General features: G+C 49.2%; 1 protein-coding gene across 2 annotated transcripts in view; it reads left to right on the top strand.

Annotated features, from left to right (window-relative positions):
* The first annotated feature begins 2130 nt into the window (after nt 1-2130).
* Nucleotides 2131-18918, top strand: part of LRRFIP1 (leucine rich repeat (in FLII) interacting protein 1) — a 156031-nt gene continuing 139243 nt past the window's right edge. For both annotated transcript variants that reach the window (XM_006866780.1, XM_006866781.1), the window contains exon 1: nt 2131-2226. In XM_006866780.1, coding sequence (XP_006866842.1) covers nt 2131-2226 — 96 coding nt within the window. The remainder of the gene's footprint in view (nt 2227-18918) is intronic.

The raw sequence follows: 18918 nt of genomic DNA on the forward strand, positions 1-18918 counted from the left end.
CAACAGGGAAAGGACTACATGGGAGGGGTGACATAGTGCTAGTGACCCAAGTGTTTGGGGGTACCGTAATCTAGGTAGATACAGGGTCATGAACCACCACACAAGAATGATTTCTTGTCCCTTCAGAATTTAGTCCAAGCTCTCTCTCTTTCGTCGATTGCTGCCTTCTTCCCCTTCCTTTCCTGGGTCCAGCCATACTGAAGTTCCCTCCAAATCCCAAACATAGCAGTCATTTTCCAACCCCCAATTAGCCTGCGGAGTCCTGGTGTGGCGCTGTGGGTTAATGCACTGGACTGCAAAGTCGGTATGAACGGCAAGGTCAGAGGTTCAAGCTCACCAGCTCCTCCGAAACCCTATACAGGGTCACTAGGGGTTGGAACCGACTCAACAGCACTTAACAACAACAATAACAACAAATTTGCCTACACCATTCTTCCTCTCTGATTCAGTACACTCAGAGTCTACCCAAGATACAAGGGTTTTGTAAACCTCACTGAATTCTCCAATGTATCTTTGCAAATTTCCTCCACCTTTAGGATGAGGAACTGAGCTTCTGAGGGCTTAAGTACTTTGGTTCTTTTTCAACAGGCATTTTTTTCAGAGCCACTGATGTATCTAAAGTGGCAAGTCTCAGCTTCTGAGGACAGACACGGGGTGATGATCAAGGAGGGAGACTGGCATGGAAGACTGTCAATGGTGAAATCACCCTTTCCCCCCAATCTGCCATAACACAATCACTCCCCTGGTGGGCAAGGTCACAGAGTTGGGTCAAGGTACCGCCTGCTTGGTCGGATCCCAAGTAGCTTGATCCCAAGCAGGGTCCTCACCCCCATGGGTGACAGTCTCCAAGATCCATAATAAGTCTGGCATGGGTCTGAATGCACGTTCCTGCACCCACCCCGCCGCGCAAATCTCTCAAGCAACCTCCGACGCTGCGCTGTGCGCCTTCCCGCTGCCTGGCCCCCAGGTCAGGCTGGGCTGGTGTCCAAAACCCAATGAGGGCCTTTCCGCCTTTATCTGCCAGGCTCATTGATCTCCAAGGTCTCCGGCAGCCCAACGCCCTCATCGTCCCAGCCCCAGCATCTCCGCACCCTGGTTTTTGTTGTCCCCAAACCCTCGCCTTCCGCTTGCCCTCATCTCCAAGCGTCTGCGCCGCTGACTGCATGTTTCCAGCCCCTAGTCCCCGCGACCACGCCCCTGCCATCTCATCCCAGCGTCTTCATCGTCTCCTCTGCCCCACACACAATGTAGTTGTGTTTCCCAGATCCCGGCTTCTCCGACACCCCTGCGCCCCGGATTTCCCATAGCTCTATGTCTTCGCCGACTCCCACGCCCCCAAACTCCAGTTGTACCACCGGGCCCCACCCGTTTCCCTGGGTCACGCAGTCCCTGCTTCTCTGTTGTCCCCAGGCCCCTCGGTGTTCTCACATCCCTGAAGTTCCCCACCAAGGGCACCAGGTCTCCACCATCCCTGTGCCTCAAAATCCCAGTTTCTCAGGGTCCTCGTCATCCCCACGCCCCCACCTTCTGGGTGTATCTCCATGCCCCATAGTCTCCCTGGGTCGTGCCGTCTGTCTCCTTGTCTCCGTTATCCCCACGCCCCCCACCCCCGGTGTCCTCGCGTCCCGGACATGCCGCCCCTCAGCCCAGCCGCCAAGCCCAGACCTCCACTATCCCTGCACCCTATAACCCTGGAGCCCAGCTTCCCCGCTTATTGCCATCCCAGATTCCTTGCCATTCCTGTGACCTGGACCCTAGTCATTCCCCGCGTCCCCGCTCCCCCAGCCTCCAAGTACACCCTCAACTCCATCTTCTTCTTGGGTCAAGCTGTGTCTCCGATGTCCCTACGCCCCCATGTCCTCACGTCCTCCTGGTCTCCCCATCCCGGGCCCCGACCCTCCAGCATCCCTGAGCCCCGGAACCCTGCCTCCCGCTCCTCGCCGACTTCCCAGAGCCCCGGGCGTCTCGGCGGTCCCCGCGGTCCCCGGCCCCCGGGTGGCGCCCCGCTGGCCCCTGGGCCCCCCAGCGTCCCCGCGTCCCCGCGCCCGCTGACGCCATGACGCCGCGGCGGAGGGAGGGGCGAGGCGAGGCTGGAGCAGGCTGCGGGGCCGCGGCAGTGCGACGCGGCCGATGGACATGGGCACCCAGGGCTCGGGGCGCAAGCGGCTCCCCAACAGGGAGCGGCTGTCGGCGGAGGACGATGCGCTGAACCAGATCGCGCGCGAGGTGAGCCCGCTAGCGCGCCACGGCCGCAGGCGTTGGTACGCGTGTGTCAGTCTGTCCCTCCACTGGGGCTGCGGACCCGGAGCGCTGGGCCCGGCCCGTGGTCTCCCGGGTCCTAGGCCAAGGGACAGGCCCGCGACGCTGCCCCCGCCCCAATTCCAGCCCTGGTTGGCAGCCGCCACCACAGCTGCGGGGAACACTGCGGGTGGGGGGCCGCTCCAGTGTGGTGGGGGCAGAGCTCCCAGCTGGTGCCGCGTCGTGGGCGTGGGGAGACAGGGTGGGAGGCCGGACTTGGAGGCCGTGGACGCCCCCTGGGCCCACATGGCTAAGCCAAAATCGCCCAGGGCCTGTCGCCACTATTGTAGATTGTAATGGAAAGCGCAGCTTGCGGGGTGGACTTGGGGATGGTAGGGACACTGCGAATCAATCCTCTTTTTGGACAGAACCTGAAATTGGTCAGTTCAGAGATGGCTTTCCCCAAAGTTTTCGGACGGAGTTTATAATACAGAGCGCAGCAGTGAGGCGTGTGCTCCGTGGGTCCAGGGGCTGGGGAAGTGGCGGTTTCCTCCCACGTGGATTCCACGTTGAGGTGCACTAACTTAAGTGGCCGGGTCAAAGATGGAGAGCAGCTGCAGCGTCCAGAAGGGGAGAGATTGGGAACCCCAGGTGGGAAGGAGACTTAATTTGTCCTGATGTGCCCGCTGTGTCTTTGGAGTTGTGTGTCCCGTGTATAAATCATGTATTCAAAAAATTATCTATATACACAGTATTTTAATATTCATTCTATGTATGTTAAATTATTCTCATATGGAAATATTCCAAGTGTTCGAATTTTCTGTGTATGTAACATCATTCTCATATGGAAATGCTTCCAAGATTTATATAGGCGTATTTGGTAAAGGGAGTCCTGGTGTGGCGCTGTAGGTTAATCCGCCAGACTGCAAAGCCATTTGAACTGCAAGGTCAGTGGTTCAAGCTCACCAGTCGCTCCTCGGAAACCCTATACAGGGAGGGTCACTATGAGTCGGAACCAACTCGACAGCACTTAACAACAACAATTTGGTAAAGGAGCCCTGGTGGTGCAAGGGTTAAATGCTCCGTTGCTCACCCAAAGATTAGAAAACCACCCCTGGGCTCTGCGGAAGAAAGACCTGGCAGTCCGGACCCATGAAGATTGGTGGTGGTGCTAGTGGTGTGCCACGCAGCGGATTCTGACCCACTGCGACCCTGCACAGGCTTCTGAAGCTGTAAATCTTTACGGAAGCACAAAGCCTCATCTTTCTCCCAAGGAACCTCAGGTCGTTTCCAGCTGCTGACCTTGAGCTTAGCAGCCCAACTCGTAACCACTACACTACCAGTGCTCCTTCCCATGAAGATTACAGCCAGAAAATGCTGTGGAACTGTTCTACTCTATTACAGAGGTGTTGTTGTTGTTGTTGTTGTTGTTGTTGTTAGGTGCCATGGGGTCAGTACCAACTCATAGCGACCTTACACACAGCAGAACGAAATACTGCCCAATCCTGGGCCAACCTCGCTATTGTTGCCACGCTTGAGCCCACTGATGCTGCCACTTGGCCAATCCATCTTGCTGGGGTCTTCCTCTTTTTCTCTGACCCTCACCCTACCAAACATGAGATCCTTCTCCAGCAATTGGTCCCTCCTGAGAACATGTCCAAAGTATGAGAGATGAAGTTTGGCCATCCTGGCCTCCAAGGAGCACTCTGGCTGCACTTCTTCCAAAACAGATCTATTGGTTCTTTTGGCAGCCCATGGCACTTTCAGTATTCTCCTCCAACACCACAACTCAAAAGGTTATAGTGAGTCAAAATCACCTTGATAGCAGCTAATATCAACAACAGTATCTGATTCCATCAGCTGATCTTCAGTGGGATCTAATGGAGCCATGGTGTGGGTGAACATAACCACAAGGTTGTTGTTAACAGCTACAAGGTAGGTCCAAACCCACCAGCCACTCCATACAGGGTCCCTGTGAGTTGGAAGTGACTCGACGGCACTTAAAAACGGTGGAGTCCTGCTGTGGTACTGTAGGCTGTAGCACTGGACTGCTCACCACAAGGTTGGTGGTTCAAATCCAGCCACTCCTCAAACCCTAGAGAGGGTCGCTATGCGTCAAAACTGATTCAATGGCATGTCACAACAACAGCGTAGAGTCAATCACGGCAATGATTGTCATGCACAGAACCAGGCGCGCTTCATTCTATTGTACATACGGGCTTGCTATGGTCTGGAACCAACTCAGTAGCCCCTGACTCCAACAGCTCTATAACTAGAGTCCATGGGTGTTGCAGATGGAGAACCCACTCCCTGTTCACCCAACGACTGAATGTTCGAGTCCACCCAGAAGTGCTTCAGAAGAAAGGACTGGTGACCTGTTTCTGAAGAAACCAGCCACTGCAGGGAGCTCAATTCTTCTCTGACACAGGGACAGCTGGTTTGGGTTTGGAGTTTTCACTTTGTAACAGGTCTAAGGTGTTTTCAGTTATAAGTACCTGACTTTGCTTTCATGGCCACGAGCCAATCAATCAATATTTATTAACTCTGATAGCGTAGTAGTTTCCAGTTGGGCTGCTAACCTCAAGGTCAGCAGTTCAAAACTACCGGTCATTTGCAGGAGAAAGATAAGGCTTTCTGCACCCGTAAAGATTTATAGCCTTGGAAACTCTACACAGGGCATTATGAGTTGGAACCAACTCCACGACACATAACCACCACCACCACTGAATGAATAGCCACTGCCCCCAAAATAACCCATTACCTTCAAATGGATTTCAGCTCCTAGGGACCCTATAGGACAAAGCAGAATTGTTCCTGAGGATTTCTTTCAGGGGCACACAGCTCCATCTTTCAGCCCCAGAGTGGCTGGTGGGTTTGAACCACCAAACTTGCAGTGAGCAACCCAATGCCTAACCCGCAGTGCAACCAGGGCTCCTTATTGAATTAATAAAGATTTTCGTTTCTCTTTGTATATGTAAGAAAATGGCTTTCCAGGTAAACTCCTATTCATCCCTGAAAGCCCATGGCTCTGCTCTCCCACTTTGCTCTCGGCCACCATTTGGCTCCTCTATCTATCTCCCTGTGCCTGGTGAGGTAGTCGTCTTGCTTCAGCATTATTCGTCTACCTGTGGTGACTCCCGGACAGGTAACATCTCATTCTGCCCTGTGTCCCCAGAGTTTGGAGGTTGTATAGCTTGAAGACAGTTCCCTGGTAGACTATCAGTTATGTATGGCCATAAAGCAGTGTAGTGGTTACGAGTCAGGTTGCTAACCTCAAGGTCAGCAGTTTGAAACTACTAGCTGATCTGTAGGAGAAAGATGAAGCTTCCTGCTCCTATAAAGATTTACAACCTCAGAAACCCTATGCAGGTTGCTATGAGTCAGAACCAACTCCATGGCATATAACCACCACCACCATAAAGACCAAACCAGTGTTCTCATGCAGACCAGCGGTAAGTGACCAAGCATGGCCAGGTCAGTGGTGACCAGCGAGGAATGAGAAAAATGAAAACGCTCTCCAAGTCCACCTCTTCTCATCTGTTGGCTTTGATAAAAATAGACCCAACATAAGGGCTCCGGAATTTGCCCTGGGCTGATAGCCCTTGAGGTCCTGCTGAGCTGGGACCTGTCTTGCCTCCACCCAGGGGACTCCGGGTAGCAGTTACAAAGATAGAATCTGAAGTCAGACCTGGGGTTTGGAACAACACAGGTGCTCACCAGCTGTCTGATCCCAGAGAAGGAGGTTACCCAACCCCATCTGAGCCTTCCGTTCCTCATCTCTAAAATGGGGGTGACTAAATCCCCATTGACAGTCAGGAGTACAGATGAGCCATATGTACATGACATGGATAATTAGGCTTTCGGTTAATGGACTGGAGCTTCGATGCTCTCGAAGGATGACTTGTGGAAGCCTAAGCAACAGGCTTCTATCAGAGAGGACAAGCTGCCTGGAGGACAGGACCACAGAGGGACAGGCTGACCCCCCACCCACCCCCACCCCGTCAGCTCACCCTGGCCTTTGGTTCCTTTCCTCCCTGGAGCTTCAGAGGTTCACCTGCTTTGTGGATGCCAATTGGCCACAGCACTCCCGACCTGTCCCTCCAGGTGGCGCTCTCGAGAGCAGGGAGTCTCCTACCGGAGAACCACCGCTAGCCCTCCTGATCCCAACACTGGAACCAGAAGATTGACTGGGGAGAGGGGAGGGCGGTGGGTCTGCCTTGCACCAATCAGGTCTGTCCTGGAACTGGGGCGTGGCCTCCCCTGGAGCCCTCGGTGAGGTGTAGGGAGTAAAGATTGGGCACCCTTCAGAAAGTGGGAAGGTCAGATGTCCACGGGAGTGCTCCCTAAGGGTGTCTGAGAATTCAGAGGAGGGATAGAGAGGTCTGAGTCACAGGCAGGGAACGAGCTGGTCTGTCCCCCAGACCCTAACATGCATGGGGGAGAGTGGAGTGTTGTACAGCATCTTCAGAACAGCTTAACCATTCTTAAAGGTCCTGGGGTGGGGGAGGGGAGTTTGCATTCCACTGCTAACATCAGCAGTTCAAACCCAGCCCATCTGAGGGAGGAAAAGCCTGGCAAACTGATTCCGTACAGTTGACAGCCAAGAAAACTCCATGGAACGGTTCTAGTGTCGCCTAGGGTCACCATGGTTGGAATCCATTCAACAGCAATGGGATCAGTTTGGGTGTGGACTTCTGTGGGCTGGAGTAGGAAATCCAACCCAAAAACCAAACCACTGCAGTGGACCCAGCTCTGACTCATGGCCACCCTATAAATAGGACAAAGTAGGACTGCTCCCGAGGGCTTCGGGGACTGTGAGTCTTACAGGCAAGCCTCATCTCTTCCCCATGGAGCAACTGGGGAAGTGAACCGCCAACCTTGAGGTTAGCAGCCCAGCATGTAACCCTCTGCACCACCAGGCTCCTCGGAATAGGAAGTAGCAAAGATGAGATGTTTTCAATGATACATCAATATTCCTGAAGTTACGTCGTGGCTTAAACTCCAGGCAAATTCATAGTGAATGGAATTGTAGAATGCCTCAGATACCAATGCATTTGTGCAAATAGATTGTTCTCCACTCCTGCCTCTGGGGTGGAGTTTCCACAAGATGTTATCAGGGATTCATTTCTGGAAACTCTCCATCACTGAAGGGATAAACAGGTCTTCTCGCATCTGAGGAGCAGCGTATGGAGAGTAGAAAAATGTGTCTTTCCAACTTTGTTGAAAATCCTACGAGTCACTTTTGGTTGCATCTGAAACTTCTCATTCAGCAGCCTCCCGCGGAGAGAAAATGGCATTGTTCTCATGATGCGCAAAGCAGTCCAGAGGGTTGCTCCTGAACCAAGGGTCTTTCCAGACAGAGACAGACCTCAGAGGTACTGTGGGCTCATTGCCAAAGCACCGCAATAATGCCCGTCATATGCAGTGCATAGTGCAGTGCTGCTGGATAAGCACTGGACTGCTACCTGCAAGGCCAGTGATTCAAACCCACCAGACACTCCTTGGAAACCCGATGCAGAATGGCTATGAGTTGGAACCAACTCGATGGCACTTTACAGCAGCAACATGAAAGTTGTGTTTGTGCTGAGTAGCCTGTGAAATGAACCCTGGTGATGCTGTGACTTAGGCGCTGGGCTGCTGAGCACAAAGTTGGCAGTTCAAACTCACCAGTTGCTCCATGCGAGAAAGATGAGGTTTTCATCTCCTGCAAAGCTTTATGTCCTTGAAATGCCTATATAGGGCCATGCTGTAGAATGAGCACTGGGCTGTTAACCACAAGGTCAGTGATTCAAACCCATCAGCTTGTTCCTCGGAAACACTGTGCAGGGCGGCTGAGTCAGAACTGACTCCGCACTCAACAGCAGTATGGGTCCCTGGCAGTAGGTCTAGTAATCTACACGCTAGGCAGTGACCTGATGAGAAAGTTTGAAAGATTGTGAGACTGACCGACATGGAGCACAAAGACAGGCAGCGAGCATATGCAGACAAACAGGATCCAGACAGGGATGCCAGCAAACTCCAATGTATGAAAGGCTGCCGTAGCTGAGAAACACACTCAACACTGCATGGTCTACCTACACAAAGAAGTGACTTGTGGCTCTTTGAAGTAAGCCCCCCCCCAAAAAACAAATAACCAGTAACAGCCACATTATCCATTTGCACCCCCCCCCCGGGACTCCTATTTTACAGAACAGCCCCAGTAATTGGGGTCCATTTGGAGCCTTCATTTCACCTCTGGCACTAAGCTGGCTCCCTGGAGACCGTGCATCCTGGCCGGACAGTGGTCCAAGCCAGCCGGACAGTGGTCCAAGCCAGCGCTCACCGGGGGCTCAGATGAGGTGATCACGGGCCAAGCCTTCACTGCAGTGCCATCTTGATGTGCTAGTTCTGTGAAGGCCACTTTGACCTCATGCGAGCCCTCCCCTTCCTGCTTTGACTCCTGTGAATCTCCCAGACCGGTCGGAGAATAGAGACAAGTGGACAATGGTAGGGTGACGTCATCCAGTGGTCTGCACTCTGGTCAGTGCCTTGTCCTTCCTCCCATGTAAGTTTGCTGAGACCTGGGCAAGGTGTAAAAGTTACAGTTAGCTTCTTGCATCCTCGTGAGACACACACACAAAATCACATCTTGGTGTGTCTTCTACGAGGCATTCGGGATGTGGCGGGACCAGCATTCCAGATGTGGGGGGAGGGTGGGGACTGTGGACACTACCCCTGTGACCCTGGACTGTTTTCATGATTCCAGACTAGAATCTTGTGGTTGGAGATGGAATAGGAAACCTTAGCTCTGGACAGTCTGCTGGCCTTTGGTGGCTGGTGGGCCCCACCCAACAGCTGTGTCTATCAGGGAACCAGCTGGGTGGGTCTTCAGGGAGTCATAGTTCAGTGGTGGGGGTTGTGACTTGTATTGGCTGGCAGACATCCATGAAGAGACTGTGCTGCATCAGTTCCTACCCACGGTGACCCGGAAGGACAGAGTAAAAGTGTCCATTGGGTTCTGTTTAGAAACAAGCAGCCTCTGCTTTCTCCCTGGGACCAATTGATGGGTTTGAAGTGCCAACCTTTCTGTTAGCAGACTCAGGCTTAGCCCAGAGTGTAGTAGAAATCAGAAGCCTGACTCTAGTTGTGTGGGTCTCTTGGGTGCCTTGCTGGGGCCCAGGGCAGGAGAGGGAAGAGGTGGGAACTTGGGGTTCTTGTACAGCCTGTAGTGTGCCAGGTACAGGCTGACCTCAGAAATACTGGGGTTCGGTTTCAGATCACCACAATAAAGCGAAGATCACAATGAAAGAGAATGGCACTCATTTTGGTGTTTCCCAGTGCACAGAAATGCTAAGTTTTCACTGTGTTATAGCCCAGTCCTGGTGTGATGCTGTGGGTTAATGCACTGGACTGCAAGGTCGGTTTGAACCATAAAGTCCGTGGTTCAAGCTCATCAGCTGCTCCTCAGAAACCCTATACAGGGTCACTATGAGTCGAAGCCAACTGCACGGCACTTAACAACAACAACAACGTAGTCTAGTCCTGGTGTGGTGCTCGCTGTAGGATAAGCACTGAACTGCAAGGTCAGTTTGAACGTCAAGATTGGCAGTTGGAACCCACCAGCCGCTTCTCAAAGCACGCTAAATGGAATTGCAATGAAGTAGGAGTCCTGGTGTGGTGCTGTGGGTTAATGCACTAGACTGCACAGTCGGTTTGAACTGCAAGGTTGGTGGTTCAAGCTCACCAGTCGCTCCTTGGAAACCCTCTAGAGGGTCACCAGTTGCTCCTTAGAAATCTTATACAGCGTTACTATGGGTCAGAATTGACTTGACGGCACTTAACAACAATGACAACAATGTACTCTTAAGAGCTTTACCACCATCATTATAATTATAAATCCTGACAAAGGTTTTATAGTGCCTCTGTTTGACATGGTGTGACGCTGTAGGATAAGCATTTGGGCTGCTGACCGCAAGGTCGGCGTTTCAAACCCACCAACTGCTCATGGAAACCCTATACAGGATCACCACTATGGGTCAACACTGAGTGGACGGCACTTCACAGCAACATTTGGATGATGCAAACAGTCATCACATTCAGCTGTGAACCAAAGTCCACCTGCAGGCATCTCAGAAGAAAGACGTGGAGATCTGCTTATACAAAACCAGTCATGGGAAACCCTGAGGATCACGTTTCTACTGTGATGTACGTGTTGTTGTTGTTAAGTGCCGTCGAGTCAGTTCCGACCCATAGCGACCCTGTACAGGGTTTCCGAGGGTGTAAATCTTTACGGGAGTAGAAAGCCTCATCTTTCTCCCGCGGAGCGGCTGGTAGTTTTGAACTGCTGACCTCAAGGTTCGCAGCCCGATTCGTAACCACTACGCTACCAGATGTACGTGTGGCTACCACAAATTGGGGTGACTTGACAGCAGCTCAGTATTTGACATGGAGACAGCAGGCTCAGAAATGTGGACTGGCTCATCCAAGGTCATGTAGTAACATCTCGGGGCCAGACCAAGGTCCAGGATGTTCCTTGGATCCATTTCTTGGCTCCATCCCAGGCAGCGTCCTCCAGTCAGGCTGACTTGATTCCCGTCTTTGAGACAGTTATTCCCAGCTGACCTCTGAGCCAGCAGACTGACATCCCATGACAGGGTTCCATGTTCTTCACAGCCTTCCTGTGTGCATCCTTCTGTCTCCATTCTTTCATCTGTTCAATTTTATTTTTATTTCATCAGTAAGCACACGTATTGTTATATGTATGTATAAGGGGGCTTCAAACAGTTTGTGGAAAGATTCCATTGTTTTCTCATTCCATTTTTCATAAACTGTTTGAAGCCCCCACTGCCATGAGTGGGTTCTGACTCATAGCGACGCTATAGAACAAAGCAGAACTGTCCCGTAGGGTTTCCGAGACTATAAATCTTTGCAGAAACAGACAGCCTCATCTTTCTGTCTTGGCGAGGCTGGTGGGTTTGAACCACAGACTCTGCAGTTAGCAGCCCAGTGATTAACCCAACCAGGGCTCCTGGTCTTTTCTCTCTTTCTCTCTCGCTCTCTCTCTCTCGCTCTCTCTCTCTCTGTCTCTCTCTCTCTGTCTCTCTCTCTCTCTCTCTCTCTCTCTCTCTTTTTTAGCTCATGCCCCCTATTCTCAGAGTGTTCTCTGCAGAGGAACTGGGTGATCCCTTTCAAATACATCAGGTCCTGTCATTACTCTGATGAAAGCTCCCCGATGGCTTCTCATGTCACTCAATCAAAGCCAAGTCCTTAAGTGGCCCCAAACTCACTGCCATCAAGTCGGTTCCGTCTCACAGTGACCCTGTATAGGACTTCCGGGTCTGTAAATCTTATGACAGCAGTCCCTCTCATCTCTCTCCCATTATAAGACCCTAGATGACCTGGTCATTATCTCTAGGTTTATAAATGGCTTGCATACCCCTGTTTATTGATTATCAGTTTTAATACTATCAACTGGATGCCTGTGTGGAAGACTCAACTCGGGGCTCACCCTGTCTTCTACAGTGACATCAGAGGTTTGACATAAGTAAGCATCCGCAGACGGAATGAGACACTGAGGAGTATGGGAGCTAGATTCCCTGGGCTCAAATCCTAATTCTGTCACTTAATTGATGACCTATGGAAAATTGCTTTATTGTGCATCCCTGCTCCCCCGTATGTAAGATGGGAAGTGTTCCGAGTACACTTCTCACTGGGTGGTTGTAGGGGTTGAATGAAATCGTTCATGAAAAGACTTCAGACCAATAACCCTTACATAGTAAGCACTCAGTAAATGCTGGTGGTGACGATGATGCTGCTGACTACGTAAAATGTGTCGAGTGTATTACAACCTTCCCTTCCTTGTTCAACTTTCTGCTTTTTCGGGAGTTAATAATTTCTGGTTCGTATCTTTGTTTGTAGTTACTAGGCATTGTTGTTATTGTTAAGTGCCGTCAAGTCGATTCCGACCCATAGCAACGCTGTATAAGGTTTCTAAGGAGCAACTGGTGAGCTTGAACCGCTGACCTTGCAGTTCAAACGGCCTTGCAGTCTGACACATTAGCCCACAGCACCACACGAGGAAGCCAGTTACTAGGCATAGTTCTCACTAATTCATCACAAACTTCCCAACCTCTATGATCAAACAAATCTGGTCACCTGTCAGTTGGATTCTATTCTCCCCTGACATCTGCTTCCTAGAGACTTTGTCAAAGCTGGTCTGCTCTGAATGATCTCGAAGTTTGCTGAAGCTTCCATTCCCTTTACTGAAAATTCCTTTTGCTGTAGTTTTACATTGAGTCCCGTTTTATTTTGTTTTCTGGATTCTATATTGTCATCTTTCTTGGATTACTATCTCATTGTGCTGAAACACATCCGTCAGTAGCTTTCTGAGAAAGAATGTATTTTCTGAGTGTTTGCATGTCTTAAAATGCTCTCATTTTACTCTTGTACTCAGTTGATATTTGGCTGGGTGTAGAGTTCTATGTTAAAAATAGCTTTCCAGTGAATTAAGATTTCTATGTTTTATGAGATGATCTTCAGATTATATTGCTAACTGGAAAATGATTTATACAAATCATTCTGAGGAAAGGATTTGTATAAAGAGACAGGCAGAATTCCCAGAAAAAAAGATTGGGATGTGGGTGGAAGCAGGTTTATCCAGTGTTATGTTTTATACTTTCCTTATTTGAACCATTTGGCTATTACCTGTTCAATATGTAACTAATAAATATTTGCAAAGTAAAATAAAAGCTATTTTCCACCATAAATTTATACCCTTTCATTTTGTTCTAGATTTCAGTTTGCTTTGGAAATTTTAGAACTAGTATTATCAATATCTGGTTACATAGTGGTTACGAATCGGGCTACGAACCGCCAGGTCAGCAGTTTGAAACTACCAGCTGTTCCACGGGAAGAAGATGAGGCTCTCTGCTCCCATAAAGATTTACAGCCTCAGAAACCCTGAACAGGGTCGCTATGAGTCAGAACCGACTCAAAGGCACACCACCACCACCATATAATATCAGGAGTTCTGGTGTGGCGCTGTGAATTCATGTACTAAACAGGCAAAGTCAGTGGTTCAAGCTCACCAGCCTCTCCTCGGAAACCTTATACACGGTCGCTATGAGTCAGAACCGACTCCACGGCACATAACCACCACCACCATATAATATCAGGAGTTCTGGTGTGGCGCTGTGAATTCATGTACTAAACAGGCAAAGTCAGTGGTTCAAGCTCACCAGCCTCTCCTCGGAAACCTTATACACGGTCGCTATGAGTCAGAACCGACTCCACGGCACATAACCACCACCACCATATAATATCAGGAGTTCTGGTGTGGCGCTGTGAATTCATGTACTAAACAGGCAAAGTCAGTGGTTCAAGCTCACCAGCCTCTCCTCGGAAACCTTATACACGGTCGCTATGGGTCGGAACTGACTCGACAACACTTAACAACAGCAATATCTTTAGGTTTTTATCTGTATACTTTTTAGGATGTTTTCTTTAGCCTCAGTGTTCTGCCTTTAGTTCCACTTGTTTTCATTGGGTTCATTTTATCTAGAAATTTACATACTAAAGTTCTGGGAAATTTTCTTGAAATTTTCCCCTCCTCACCTTTTTCTCTCTCAGGAACTCCTAGTGTTTGTGTTAGAGTATTTTACTGTTGAATCGGTGAGTGACTTTAGTGTGTTGGTTTTGCTCCTTTTTACTTTTAATTTCAAACATTTTGCCCTTTGTTGACACTTGGTACTTAATTAATTACTCAATTCTGTCTTCTTTTCTACTAAAGGTACTTGTTCTATCTTTAATTTCTAAGAGTGTTTTAGTATTTGTTCTCTCTTCCATTTTCATAACTTCCTTTTAAAAAATGTTTATTTATTTTGTTTTTGTTGTTGAGAATATACACAGCAGAACATACACCAATTCAACAGTTTCCACATGTGCAATTCAGTGACATTCTTCAAGTGGAATAAGGATTCTCACCTCCTTTTCTGAGGTGTCCCCCCAACCCCTCACCTCAACACACTGAGCCCCAAGGTTCCTGTCTCGTATTTCAACCTGCTGTTGTCAGTTTCATCCCGGAGAGATTGCCCTCAAGAGAGCATTCTGCTCAAGGCAGATATTGTTTACTAGTAAAGCTGAATTCTTGTTTGGTGTTAAGAAGAATTCAGGGGGACAATTTTGGTTTAAGGTGTAAAGATCATGTAAGGTTAATTGTTTCATCCAGCCTCCGTGGCTTCTGAATGTCTAGTATCGATGGGAATCGGAAAGTCTGGTCTGCATATCCTCCCCTCGTTCACTTCAGATCAGAACTCCTCTTTAGAATCAAAAGATTCAGTAATGATAGCTGGGCACCCTTCAGTCCTTCCGGTCTCGAGGCAAAGGAGACAGTTAACCACACAGTCCATGTCCTCCTCCTACTCCCGACGCCTTCCTTCCTCCGTTGCTACAGATGAATTGAAACCAGTTGTTGTACCTTGGATGGCTTCTGACAAGCTTTTAAGACCTCACACACTACTCAGAGAACTAAGAGGAAGAATGGAAGCACTAAACCCGTGGACTGGAATGCCCACAGATCCAGACACTGTCCTTCCTTGATTCTCTCATGCCCTATCTTTTCGGGGTACCACCATTATGATTAGAGGAGTTCTCTTTTGTTGCCTGCATTCGGGTCTGTCTCCTTTGGAATCTTCTTGTCCTGTGCCCAGTTTTTGGACAGATGTTCGGTGGGCCTTGGCTGTCCGTTCACATTTGACAGTGAGACACTGAAAAGCTGTGAGAACTGTTTAGGCAAAGGCCGGAAGGGGAGACATCACAGGTGTGTGTGGTCGGGACAGCACACAGGGGCCATGTGATGGTTGATCCCAGACATAAGCTTCTCAGGGCATGAAACCCAGCTCCCCCTGCCTTCAGGAACCTCATATGCAAAAATTGAACAGTGACTAAGGAAGACTGCGGAAGAATTGATGCATTTGAGTTATGGTGTTGGAGGAGAATATTGAAAATACGGACTGCCAAAAGAACAAACAGATCTGTGTTGGAAGAAGTACAGTCAGAGTGTTCTTTGGAAGCCAGGATGGCCAGACTTTGTCTCTCATTCTTCAAACATATTATCAGGAGAGATCAGTCCCTGTTGAAGGACATCATGCTTGGTAAAGTGGAGGGTCAGAGAAGAAGAGGGAGCCCCCCGCCCCCCCTAAATGAGATGGATTGGCCCAGTGGCATCATCAGTGGGCTCTAATGTACCAATGATTGTGAGGTTGATGCAGGACCAGGCAGTGTTTCGTCCTTTTGTGCAGAGGGTCGCTGTAAGTTGGTACCGACTTGATGGTACCTAACAACAACCCCCTGCCTTCTGCATCTGTGCCCTTAATCACTGTGCCAATCTTAGGGTGAGATCCTACATGAGGCCAGCCAGCAGACTCCTCTAATGTGATACCTAGAGACACGCTACAGCTGTTCACTGCTGTCAAGTCGAGACCCACTCATGGCACCCCCATGTCTGCAGAGCTGTTTTCAGGGCTGTGACCTTGAAGAAGCAGATCACCAGGCTTGTCTTCCAAGGTACTTTGGGTGGGTTTGAAGCTCCAATCCTTCTGTTAGTCCAGCACTTAAGCATCTGTGTCACTCGGGAGGTCACCGGGGGCTCCTTGCCGACAGACATAAGGTTTTTGTTTTTTAAGAGGGTGAGGAGTGTTGGGAAGAAAATTGAGATCCATTGCAGGGAAGTGTTCAATGTCTAATTTCCATACAGCGTAAACAAGGAAGCCCATTATTGGCAAATTCTTTTACTGAGAGCAGACAGAATAAAATGGAAAATCAGGTGAGCAAAGAGAGAGTTATATCTTAAGAAAAAAACAAAACACATTTTTTTAAGCTTTTCATAGCTCAAGGGCTCCAGAATAACACATTTATTTGCTTGGAAAGTTCTCTAAGTTCTGAGATAGAATCTCTGCAAAGCAAATTGAAAACACCTGGAGTGTTTAGTCGGCGGAATGTGATAGGGTTTTGGCAGTGGGCAAACCCATGGATTAGCAAGTACTGAAGAGCTAGGACGAAGCCATGCCTCCTCTGGAGAATTCTGCTGCCCTGGGTCCATCCTCGACTAGCATTCTGGGAGTGGATGAAAAGCTCAAGTAGTGACTGTGATAAGACTTCAGATCTAGGAAACCAGGTCTGAGCATGTTAATGATGTTTTTAACCACCATCGCTTAAATGTGTCCATTTCCTACCTTCGCCTCTTGTTTCTCGGTTACCTTCCCTTGGGAAATGCTATCGGGAAGGAAGGAATCCTGGTGGCGCAGTGGTTCATTTGCTCATCTGCTTGACAAAAGGTTGGTGGTTTGACTCCATCAAGCCCTCTGCAAGAGAAAGATGGGGCAGTCTGTTTCCATAGAGTTACAGCCTATGCTGTCCTTTAGGATCACTGTGAGTCAGAGATGACCCACCTGCAGCAGTTTGGTGTTCACTTTGTAGACATAATGGAAAGTTGATGTTTTCCATGGTGGATGCTTTTCATGTTGGCCAAGCTCCAGGTATGACTAAGATACTAAGATCCTGGGTGCCCTAAGAAATCACTTTAGCCAACCCCAGGGGAGTTTTCAGTTCGTCCAGAGCAGTATCATCTAATAGGACTTCCTGTGGTGATAGAAATGTTCCACATCTGTGGACCTCTTCTCAGGAGCCCTCTGTCACTATATATGGCGACCCCTGGTAGGTCTGAGTAGAACTGACCCATTGGGTTTTCAGTCACGGTGACCATTGAGAAGTAGACCGCCAGACCTTTCTGCTGAAGCACCTCCTGGAAGAGTCAAACCATCAACTCTCTCTTACCAACCAAGCACTTAACCATGTAGTCGGAAACGAGTCCACCGGGAATAGTGTGGGTTTTTGTTTGTGTTGCTGTGGAGTCAGAAGCAAATCAGTGGCAACAGTTTGGGTTTTGTTTGGTACTCCTGAGTCCTTGAAATGTGGCTGGTGTGACAAAGGAACTGGGATTTTAATTGTGCTTTATTTTAAAGGATTTAGAGTTCAGCAGCCATGTGGCTGGGGGTGACATTGTACAGGGCAGCTCCAGGGCAGAGACTTGTTCTTTGTTGGAATATATTGTGGTGGAGGTATGTCACTGTGTTGGGTTGTTGTTTAGGTATGTAACTGTGTTGAATTGTGCTGTAGTCGAGGTGTGTCACTGTTGGGTTGGGTTATTGTGACTGTGCTATAATTGAGTCCTGGTGTGGCACTGTGGGTTAATGCGTCAGACTGCAAAATCATTTGAACTGCAAGGTTGGCGGTTCAGGCTCACCAGCTGCTACTTGGAACCCCTATACAGGGTCGCTATGGATCGGAATCTACTCGACGGCATTTCACAACAACAACGTAATTGAGGTATGTGGTTGTTTGGGTTTACAGCCGTGGTTCACTTTTCAGCTAAGTGATAGCTTAGTTGTTTGTTGCTATCCAGTTGGTCTGACGCATTGACACCCATGCCCAACCAAAGGAAGCACTAGCTGGGCCCGTGTGTTGTTATGTTCGAATCTATTGTTACTGCCACCGTGTCAATCCATCTTGATGGGAGTCTTCCTCTTTTTTTCTGACCTTCTACTTTAGCAAGTTGTTGTTATGTGCCGTGGAGTCAGTTCCGACCCATAGCAACCCTGTATGAGGTTTCCGAGGCTGTAAATCTTTACGGGAGCAGAAAGCCTCATCTTTCTCCCGCGGAACAGCTGGTAGTTTTGAACTGCTGACCTTGCGGTTCCCAGCCCGATTTGTAACCACTACGCTACCAGAAGGATTGGGCAATATTTCATTCTTCTGTGCATAAGGTCGCTGTGAGTCAGCACCCGACTCGATGGTACCTAACAACAACAACAATGGAACTTTACAATGCTGTGTTGTTAAGTGACATTGAGTTGGTTCTGACTCATAATAACCCTGTATAGGGATTCTGAGGAGCAGTGTGGGTTTGTGTTTTAAACCAACCTTGCAGTTTAGTGCATGGGGTAGGGGAACCAGAACTCTAGTGAGGAATGCACACATAACAGTCAGACACTGCAGATAAAAGGACATCCTTTACCCTAGGGCAAAATTCAGAAGGGCTAAGAAAGAAGGAGGAATGGAGACAAGCAAAGCCCGGGAGGGTGTGGTGCTCGCTGAGGGTACACGCCGGGGACTGTAGTTGCTGAGACGGAGTGAAGTATATGATGGGCTGAAGGTCAAACTGATGATCTGCTCTGTAAGCCTTCACTCAATGCACAGTAAAAAACATGATACAGAGACCTGAAGTAAGCACACACTGCTGGTAAAATGGCCCTGACCAACTTGATTGAGGCAGGCTGACCAAAAACCTATCATTTGTTTTTTTTTAAAAAAAAAACCCTGTTATCTGCGAAACGCAATCGAGAGACGCGCAGCAGGATGAGGTGTGCATGAAGTTCATTTTGCATTGTGGTTTCTCCGTCTTGGCAGCGTTGACGTTTAGGGTCCTATCACCCTGCGTGGTGGAGATGGTCCTGTGTCCTCACTCTGGTTGTGATAACTGCACAGGGTCCCCAGACATTGGGGATGAAATGGCTCTGCTGTGTTCTCCTGCCACCATGAGGACTTGACCTTGAGTTCTGAACCAAGGCTTTGTTCCATAAGCCTGGGTCCACAGCTCAGAGTTCATAGCGGTGAAACGCTGTTCCCACTGCAGCACCAAGTGGC

Source organism: Chrysochloris asiatica, unplaced genomic scaffold (genome assembly GCF_000296735.1).
Source record: "Chrysochloris asiatica unplaced genomic scaffold, ChrAsi1.0 scaffold00096, whole genome shotgun sequence".
Classification (NCBI taxonomy): Eukaryota; Metazoa; Chordata; class Mammalia; order Afrosoricida; family Chrysochloridae; genus Chrysochloris; species Chrysochloris asiatica.